The sequence below is a fragment of the Myxocyprinus asiaticus genome, chromosome 38 (genome assembly GCF_019703515.2).
Source record: "Myxocyprinus asiaticus isolate MX2 ecotype Aquarium Trade chromosome 38, UBuf_Myxa_2, whole genome shotgun sequence".
NCBI lineage: Eukaryota > Metazoa > Chordata > Actinopteri > Cypriniformes > Catostomidae > Myxocyprinus > Myxocyprinus asiaticus.
The window spans coordinates 27,604,155-27,614,659 of record NC_059381.1 but is presented as its reverse complement, the minus strand read 5'-3'; the positions used below and the strand labels follow the sequence as shown (position 1 = coordinate 27,614,659).

The following is a 10,505-nucleotide window of genomic DNA, read 5'->3' as shown; positions in this document are numbered from 1 at the left end:
GCTCTGATGCCGGGAGTACATGAAGACCCTTATGGTCACTTTTACAGCCAACAACAGAACACTTATGATGCTTATGAAGCTGAGACATTATTCTTCTCACTGTAGCTGCTCCAGCATGGAAAAAAATGGCGGACTGTGTGTCGATCACTATCACGAAGGATCTATGATAATAGGGTGGAGTCCATCACCAGTCGTGGGCGTGGCTTGCTCTAATGTGACGTCACTTTAGAGCGGATACGAAAACCAGTCATTTTGAGACACTGTTTTTGATTAATAAAAATACAAGAAAGAGGAGTGGGTGGACTTTTAACATTGTAGGGTGGTTGTGTACGCACAGTGCCTACTCACATTTATGTTCAAACACCATGTAAAAGTGAATTTTGCATAATAAGTCCCCTTTAAATAATCATACATATATTTAGATCTTTTGAAAGCCCTAGTTCTTCTCTTCAATATGGTATATACAGTTCAGGTGTGTGATGTTATATGATTATGAATATAATATGAATTTTGATATGAATATCATAATCTGGCACTGAATGGAATTTTCGGAATTTGGGGCTCAGGCTTAAAGGGTTAAGGGTGTGGTAAAGACACTAAAGTGCAGTCAACATGTCTAAGGACAATTTAAGAGAGGGAGTGAGGGAGATGGGAACTGCAAGGCGTGCACCGCTGCCACCCTGCAAAAACATAACCTTGGTCACACCCAGGGCCAAATGCACCCTGCTCCTAAAAATAACTGTGTGCTTTAAGACAGTGAAAGTCCCTAACTGTCTCAACACCTAAAAAAAGAGGCACTCCGCATCATGCCCCCCTGGCTAGCTGGCTTGATTAGGCTGCCAATGGATGCCTCAACCTGCAACACACTGCCATAGTGATGTCACCCTGACAAAACCCAAGGCTGAGATGTGCAGAGGGTAGCTGAGTGTTTAACCAGTTTGACCAAAGTTTGTCCACAGCTGTTAATGATTACCAGCTGTCTGGCACACCCAGGGCAGAGCACTCAGTGTTCCTCCAATGATAATGTCTCACTCTGCTCACCTCCTCGACTCCACCAATATGTCTCCACCCAAAAATGTGCCCAGAGCTAAATTACAAAATAAACCACAATAACTTATCCATAGCCAAAAGGTGATGTCTGAACAGTGATACAACAAATTTCTGGGTTGTCTCGTTGCACTGCCCTCTCACACTTAAGAAGTACCTCGACTGAGGAACAGCCTTGATTAGGTATGGAACTTATTCAGAGTAAATCTGGTCACACACTGGACGAGAAGAACCAAGCCATGTGGTGTCACAAGTAGACAAGGCACAGGTATCACACACAGAAAGCATTGGTGCAGCGCATAGAGGTGGCAGTCTGAAACAATTAATCACTGTACAGAGTACAGGCAAAAGTAACATTCAAAGGTTACTGAAGTGACGTCGATGAGTTTGCGGGTTCGTGTATGAAAAAAAAAGCGGAGAAACAGCGCATAGTAAAAGTTCAGAGAAGGGGAAGTTTACTATGCAATTTCTTTATTTGAAAAGACAAACTTGTTACAGAGAAATTGCATATACACAATGTTTCTTCTAGCCTAGCCTAAAGCCAATAATATATGCTCCTTGATAATGTTTTGGGTCAAATTTAATGTAATTTCATGGGAAACTATGTGAGTGGCGCTGCACGGCAGAATTTTAAGCAGCCATCGAAGTCGTAGCTGGGCGGTGGCCGAGTGTGTACGTTGACAGATAACAATGATTTCAAATTGAAGGACACGTGTTGTCTACCTGGCGCATTCAGTGTGCAAACCCCTTAATGATATATTTAATATTTGACAGGAATGAAAATAGCCGCTTTTCCAATATTGGGCCAGTGCGAGTCAGGGCTATCATCTGGCCAGCCGGGACCAATAGCCTTGGACCTTGAGACCTAAAATCGATCTGCATACCCACCATCGGGCCAATAACTCTGCAGCGTTGCCCAAAAACCCGCCCTTAGTATGCCGCTGAGGTGCCAACGTCTCACATCCCACCCATTTCACAAGCAAGAGTGAAGCTCAAGCTAAGGTATCATGTTACCTTATCTAGAATATAAAGTTTATATCGAATGTTAACAGCAAGATAAGTTAGCGTTGACAACTCACCGACTGTAACTGCTATAGTGTCCAGAGTGGTTTCTCAGCGGGACGATGTCCCAGCACACCATCTATGTATGAACCATCTAAAGTAATTTCTTTGGGAACCGCTTTGTCCATTGGGCATTTTAATGGATTTGTACTGTGCCCACATTTTTTTTCCCCTCCCCGAAACTGTACAGTTGTGCGCTAGATACACAACCTGGGAAGTTCGGCGAAACTCCGCCTTTGACATAGAGCCCACCTCAGTCCCTGGTTGGCCTTGTTTGGCCCAAGTGTAATTGGGCCAAACAACCCACTGAAGAGAATTAAAGGCCAGAAACATACTTTATGCAAATACACATATGCAGAAGCGAGCGCTTGGCCACTGCATTGCCAATGTTTGGTATGGTTGAACATAAATAACGTGTGTTCTTGCATTACTGTAGCAGTAACAAACCTCAGCACTCAAGGGGGCGATAGCGTTACCTTCAAAGTATATTATTCAAATACGGTGCTATAAATATATTGACTTAACCTTACTTGCTTAGCAATATTATCTTCAATTTGTTGCTCCACCATGATGGTTGTTGACTTGGAGAAAACTCACAAGAAACAGACAGTTAACACTAATGTCGGCTATTGTGGCAACGTTGAGATTGCTACTTGTACTTGCATTGTTGTTATAAATTGCGGTCAGATACAAAATCGCGCTTGCATAGCTAGAAGGAATATTCTGGGTTCAATGCAAGTTAAGTTCAATTGACAACATTTGTGGTATAATACTGATTACAACAGAAAATAATTTTGACTCATCCCTCCTTTTCTTAAAAAAATAAAAATAAAAAAAGAGCATAAATTGAGGTTACAGTGAGGCACTTACAATGGAAGTGAATGGAGCCAATTTCTGGAGGGTTAAAGGTCAGAAATGAATTATTCTGTTAAAACTCATGTATTATTTGAGCTGTAAAGTTTTTTAAATCATAATTATTACATAAACTTTAGGGTTTGTTGACATTACATCGTCATGGCAATGAAGTTGTAAAATTGGCTATAAATTCAAATAGAAAAGGTTAGTAAGTGAATTTTTTCACACTAAAATCACGTTAACACGCATACTGTTTACGTCTTGTGACTATACTTTTGAAATATTGAGTATTTTAATGTTTTTGGATTGGTCCCATTCACTTCCATTGTAAGTGCCTCACTGGAACCCAGATTTTACCTTTTTTTTTTTTTTAAGAAAAACAGGGATTCAAAATAATTTTTTGTGGTAATCAATATTATGCCACAAATGCTGTCGATTGAGTTGTGGAAAATTTGATGTGATCTAGGAGTTTGTTGACAGCTTTGTACAGTGCATGTCATTGAAGAGACATATATCCCTCACAGCCTTGTTTTCATTCCCAAATTTCCCATCAAAAAATCCAAGATGGCGCAACTGCGAATAAATACTAAATAATGCTTCTCTGCAACAAAAACACAACTACAAATGCAGTTAACAAACCTGCAACCCTACTTTTAAGACATTATGGGAAGGATATGGCAGTTTTTAATAGCCTTAAGTCATAGTTTTGTGTAAAAACAGGCAATGGCCTCTTATCAGGAAATGCAATGCCACAAACTCACTGACAGCTATTTAATAATTAGCGTCTAACAGAGCTATTCAAAAATGTGGCATGTAAAATAAAATAGCATCATAACAGACTTGAATTTCTTTCTCCCATATAAATGAGAGGCTGCTGTCACTTTAAGAAAGCAGCTAAGATGGTGTCACTTCAACTAGCCGCATTCGGCGCGCTTCCTTCCTGCAAATACAGCTTTAAAAACAGCACTGCAGATAAAGGACGAGTCTGACACAGATGTACCACACAGACTTTGTTCACAAGTTGCATAAGTATTTAAAATAAATCCGCGTTATCGTCAGAAGGCTTTCGGGTGAGCAGTGACTCAGAGGCGCGCGCACTGAAGGCAATATAGTGCAAGAGTGAATAAGAAGCGCGCTAATCAGCCAGCAGCTCAGATATTATCGGCTCATTACGGTTAACGGAGAGCACACCGAACCCGACCAACTGCTTATAAGAAGAGGAACTAACACGGGTTGCTCTGATATGACAGCCATGCAGACAAGAAACCGGGCAGCGGCAGTCAGGTCGTATAAAATGCACATACTGGCGATAGCGAACGAAAAACGGACTTACTTTTTTATTCCGAGTCTCCGTGTGCATCTCTGTAGCTAAGCGCTGGTGGCTGGGTGGAGTGGAGGGGGGGTCGATCGGGCGGGGTGATATTTGAATAACAGTGATCTCGATGTCAGTTTTTCCACCTCAGTTTCAGAGCAGAAAGGTGCGCTCGTTGCCTCGGCAGATCACAGAAATCATATCCACGCGTCGAGAAATAAACCCTCTTTCCGTCGCCCCGGCTGTCTTTCAGTGTGTGTGTGTGAGTGTTTGTTGCCGTGTTTCAGGGTAGGGCTCGAGCTGTGAGAGTCTGTCCTCCGCCTCTCCCTGCTGCTGACCCCACCCTGCGTCCCCACCCCTTCACTGTGTCAATCAGAGCCGCGGTGTGTGTGTGTGTGTGTGCGCGTTTGTGTGCGCGCGTGTGGCCCGAACAGCAGCGGAGCCCAACGCGATAATAGCATTTCAGTAGCATCATCATCGTTGTTGTGCGCGTTACAGATTTAGTGAACACAACCTGTGTCACCTCACCTGATGACGTCAAGTTGCACCGGATGTTCTGAGCTGCTCAACTATTTTGTGGTCTGTTTGCATGAGCTACAGTAGCTGAGATGATCCTCCATATGTGATTTACCCAGTCAATCATTCACATATTTTTTGATGACGTTTAAGTCCACTTAAAAGATAGCATTGCCATTCACTGTTTGCCTTGGCTTTTGGCTTGTAACTGTAACAAAAGTCTGTATTTGTGAAACAGAGACAGGAGTGAGGGGATGTAGTTGGGGATGGTGGTTTGTGTGAAAACCAATATAGGCCTACACAAATGTTTAAAAAGAGGTTAATGCTTCAAAACCCAACTTAAGTCTGTTTTGTATTGATTTTAAATTATTTTGTGACTTCTATGACGTTTTCTACTTCAAGAAAGATTATTTCGAGGTGTTATTTATTTATCTTATTTGTGTTTTTTATTATTTAAAATGTATGTATATTTTTATTGTTTTATATTGTAACTTTGCCTAATTTTTATACATTTATTCACTTGTTTATTTTATGTTGTAACAGACTGGCTCTGCACTGTACATCCCCTGTACTGTTTCTACATTTAAAATAAAAGCATTATAAAAAAAAGAAATTCCTAATACAAAATATGAAGTTTGCTTAAAGTGGATTCAATTGTATCATTTGTTCCTTGTGACTGCATAATGCGTTGATACTGATAGAGATATTCATTATGTATGTACAGCGTCACTATACATTGTCTTATTAGGCCTTGTTAAGTAAATCACTGAATTTTTTTATTTGCAGAGCATTGAGATGCCTATTTCCAACAACATTTGTTTTATAATTTGTGTTTGATGTCTCTTGACAGAAAGGGGCCATTAGAAATGGTTATAGTGACTTTCTAGAATTTAAAACTTTGAGCAAATTGAAAGAATGAATCTGCTTCCTGGAAAACTAGCCTTTGGCTAAAGTGTTGGTTTTTCACTTATGTTTATAAAAAATAAATAAATAAATCAAACGCTACTTGTATGCTATCAAATATGCACTCTGTATTACAGACTTTCTTTATTGCAGGTAAAAAATAAATCACAAATTTGTATTATCAAATGTGTTTTTTTTTTTTTTTACTCTTGATTATTGCTTACAGCATTGATAGAGATGATGATTATGAATTGATGCATAGTTAAATGTTATATTTCCACCACATCACCCTACTGTGTCCTATAACGCCTCGCTGAAAAAGAAACATCACTCAAATGTTTTATGTGCAGAGCATTGAGTTGCCCATCTAGAATATTTGTTTCTAACTACATTTCCCATAATCCATTTAACCTACACTTACTTCCTGTGAAAACAGGAAGTTTGTACAATGGGAAACATGAAGCGGTTAGGGACAAACATTGTGATATCTTTCAAGGAGTTTTTATCGCTAGTTTAAGCCTTAAATATGTAATCCTCTTCGTGTGTGAAAATATTAAAAAAATATTACTTACGGGTTGCTGCTTTTCTGTCGGGTGGAATATAGTCGGAACTACTCCGTCCTTTAATACCAGCCTCTTTGCGAAGCCTGCATTAAATTGTGAGCGGTTCACAAAACAGCCCGGGATGAAATGTGCCGAACAGACCAGCAGGTTCGAACTGAAACGAGCAGGAACCTCCTTATAAAGAAACTTCAGCCACTCGTTTCTAATGCTGGGATCCTTTGGAAGGGCATGCAGAGTTGCAGATGAAATCCTACAGCCAGGAATGGCACAATGTTTGATGTATTTCCCCCACAAATACTTATCAGCTGAGTTGTTAGTATCTTTTGGTGTTTCCATGACGAGGAATAACACTTCTGCTTTACCGTTTCACCGGGACTGGGCGGGCTATTAATGTGGGCGGTCTTATGTTAATATGGATGAAATTACTCTGACGTCATACCGCAGGAAACCGCGCTCCCGGGTTCTTTCCAGCAGCAGATTTCAATGGTGGAAATCGGCAGCGCTGCAGTTTTAATCATCTTTTAAGCTTTATAGAATGTAATAATGTATTTTAATGTTAATAAAAGTTATTATAAATGGTTTATCTATGGTTTACAGTGAAGAAATTATGTGGGTTCTTTTCTGAAATTTCTTAAACAGCAAAACAAGTTAAACTTAGTTCAGTGAGCCTGGATGGTTATGTCAGACATGTAACAGGTTGATGAATACACATCCTCACATGTTTAACACACTTCTAAATCCTAAGAAATGTGATATATAAAAACAAAAACTACCATTAGACATGCAATATGTGTCTTTACTGCTTAAATTATTAACCCACAATAATATTCTTTCTTCAATATGACCATATTCCATATCATTCGATTGAACAACACTGCATTCAAAATAAATGCAAAGACATCATTTAAGCAGTATGACATTATTTTTATTCATTTATCCTTTCACAAACATGTTTAGTCCATGTGCTGCGGTGGTGGAGACGGGATCTTGGGCCGGTTGCACCAGCTATATGTACGATACAACTTAACCTAGTTGTGGCGTAAACAGGCACTAAGTCAAAATGTACGCACTACTAACTATTTGAGCATTGCACCATTAAACTTAGGTAGGACGTAACCCTACTTATAAACTAAATATTTATGGAAGCCTCCATTCAGAAGTAACAGATGGAATAAAAAAGCAGACTCATTTAATGACATCAATGAGCTCATGTTTTGGTTGACAGGCTTCAGTACTTTCGACATACAGTATGATGTTGGCATTTAAATGAATACACTTGTTTACATTTACGGGAGAAAACATTATGTTAAAAATGTACTACTTCAGCATGAAACCGATTTAATGGTGCACTTTCCTGTGTACTCTGCCAAGTTTCAACATACGAAATAGATATTAAAATGAATAAATGTCTATTTTTCCAGCCTGTTGTAGGTTATTAGAATTTATTGTCCCTTATTCATTTTAGATACAGTTATTGAATATTGTTATTTACATAGGCTAAATATACCATTAATGAAATCTTGTTTTTATTACGTATCATATTTTAATGGGGATATAATTTATTACAACTGACAGTTGAGCAAACAAGGTGTGAACATTAACCGTAACAAAATCAAACTGAAATGCACAGCTTTTTAACACTTCTGTGTTCAACTTTGAAGGCTGCTTATTGGATCAATACAGGTAAACGCAATAATATTACTTTACGGAGAGTTTATGACCTGCTAGTTAAGTCTTGCCTTAAGAACAGGTGGTGCAAACAAATAAAGCACTGACTTAGTTACAAACTATCTAGTAGATACTAAGCTCTTAGTGTGAACTTTATGTCTCAACTTAAGTGAGACCTTACACACAGCTGGTGCAGCCCTACCCAGTTCTTTTCTGGGCTACCAAAAGAACCCAGAAGGGGTGAGGCGGAGCATTTGTTTGTAAACAGTATCTTCATCTATACACATGGCTATGATTTTTTATTTTTTTTTCATGTTTCATAAAGGGATGGCATATTACAATAATATAATACTTATGTTAGATTTAAGAATTTGGAAATTCGAAAGCTTGTTGAAAAAAATAATAATAAAGCATTTTACTTATAAAGCATTGTCACTATTGGGTATGAATTTCTGTTGCAGTCCCTCAAATTAAATGATTATGGTGATACTTATATTAACAGTAATATATTATAGATTAATTTGGAACACATAATTAACCTTGAAACCTCTAACATATTTTATATGTATAATATATGATTTGATATGACAGGAGATTTTATATATGTTAGGCAGGATTGCCCAATCTTTCCCTTGTTTATTTTTGTTACAGAATTATTTTACAAGTATTATTTAAGTACCATGCATGAACATAAAATTTATGTTTTTTTAATTAAAAATTGAGCAATTTTCTCTTACATCAGTGTTAAAACCTAATCTGAAATAATGTTTCTTCGAGAATGTTATGATTTCTTAATAGGTGGTCTGAATGATGCTGTATAGTATGTTAAGTATTTATATAATAAAACATTTAGACAGCGATTAAATTATTCTGAAACCAAAAAGCATTTCTATATCTGATATACATATATGTTATGAGAGCCCAGGTTGCTCTGATAGTGGCCTTCAGCTCTTCTGCATTGTTGGGTCTGGCATATCGCATCTTCCTCTTCACAATACCCCATAGATTTTCTATGGGGTTAAGGTCAGGCGAGTTTGCTGGCCAATTAAGAACAGGGATACCATGGTCCTTAAACCAGATACTGGTTGCTTTGGCACTGTGTGCAGGTGCCAAGTCCTGTTGGAAAATGAAATCTGCATCTCCATAAAGTTGGTCAGCAGCAGTCCAGTCCTTTTTGTCTTTAGCCCAGGCGAGACGCTTCAGACGCTGTCTGTTGTTCAAGAGTGGGTTGACACAAGGAATGCGACAGCCGAAACCCATGTCTTGCATACGTCTGTGCGTAGTGGTTCTCCCCCACATTTTTGAATGGGTTTTGTTTCACAATCCTCTCCAGGGTGCGGTTATCCCTATTGCTTGTACACTTTTTTCTACCAGATCTTTTCCTTCCCTTCGCCTCTCTATTAATGTGCTTGGACACAGAGCTCTGTGAACAGTCTTCTCTTTGCAACGACCTTTTGTGTCTTGCCCTCCTTGTGCAACGTGTCAATGGTCGTCTTTTGGACAACTGTCAAGTCAGCAGTCTTCCCCATGATTGTGTAGGGTACAGAACTAGACTGAGAGACCATTTAAAGGCCTTTGCAGGTGTTTTGAGTTAATTAGTTGATTAGAGTGTGGCACCAGGTGTCTTCAATATTGAACCTTTTCACAATATTCTAATTTTCTGAGATACTGAATTTGGGATTTTCCTTAGTTGTCAGTTATAATCATCAAAATTAAAAGAAATAAACATTTGAAATATATCAGTCTGTGTGTAATGAATGAATATAATATACAAGTTTCACTTTTTGAATGAAATTAGTTAAATAAATCAACTTTTTGATGATATTCTAATTATATGACCAGCACCTGTATGTGTTGAATGACAACTTCAATAGACTCAACATGACTCATTTTTGTTATTTAAAGTTGGGGTTTTTTCATCACTTCTCACCTCACTGATAGAGATAATAAAGTCTTTACATCTAATTAAATTATATTTTTATTTTACTTCCATCACATCACTCTACTGTGACCTGTTAGGGCTTGTTTAATGAATATCTCAAATCTGATTACAATATTTCACTTGTTCGTTGCATCTTATACAATCATTAATATTGATGGGAAAGTTCCATGTACATAAAATGAAATAGTCTGGTTTTAAAGGTGCATTCAGTAATTTTTTAATTTACAATTAAAAATTAATTGTAATTTTTAAACATAAGTATATAATCATGACCACTCACATGAGATGAAGACACCAGTCATATCAGTTTATTCTATATGGAAAGGGTCCGCACATGGGGGCTGCTATGTTAGGATCACATGACCAGCAGAATACTACTCGCTTAATCTCAGTAACCACCCTGGTTATTTTCAATAGGATATTTTCACTCACTGATTAAAAATTAATCATGGCTGACTGTGAATAGTAATTTTCTACAATGGCATCTGTAACCGAAAACTATTGCGGTTGAATGATGCTGCATCCACACCCCTAGGTGTCACCGTAAGTCCATGACAGCATGAACAAAAACTTTCTGAGTGCACCTTTAAGTCAGTTTTAACCTTATAAATGACCTCAAACAATATTGTAGTGTTTT

At 38.1% G+C, this 10,505-nt stretch overlaps 2 protein-coding genes across 4 annotated transcripts in view; one reads left to right on the top strand and one right to left on the bottom strand.

Annotated features, from left to right (window-relative positions):
- LOC127429322 (protein sprouty homolog 2-like) overlaps positions 1-10,505 on the top strand; it is a 362,364-nt gene that overhangs the window by 339,673 nt on the left and 12,186 nt on the right. The window lies entirely within an intron of this gene.
- The window catches only part of LOC127429314 (Krueppel-like factor 8), a 62,056-nt gene that overhangs the window by 50,054 nt on the left and 1,497 nt on the right, over positions 1-10,505 (bottom strand). The window contains exon 1 of one of the 3 annotated variants that reach the window (XM_051678273.1): positions 6,268-8,667. The exons of 1 other annotated variant lie outside the window; for it this stretch is intronic. In XM_051678273.1, coding sequence (XP_051534233.1) covers positions 6,268-6,594 — 327 coding nt within the window. In that variant the 5' untranslated portion in view covers positions 6,595-8,667. Of the gene's footprint in view, positions 1-4,297; positions 5,854-6,267; positions 8,668-10,505 lie in introns of those variants that run through there. One more of the 3 variants, XM_051678274.1, reaches the window with a different exon arrangement.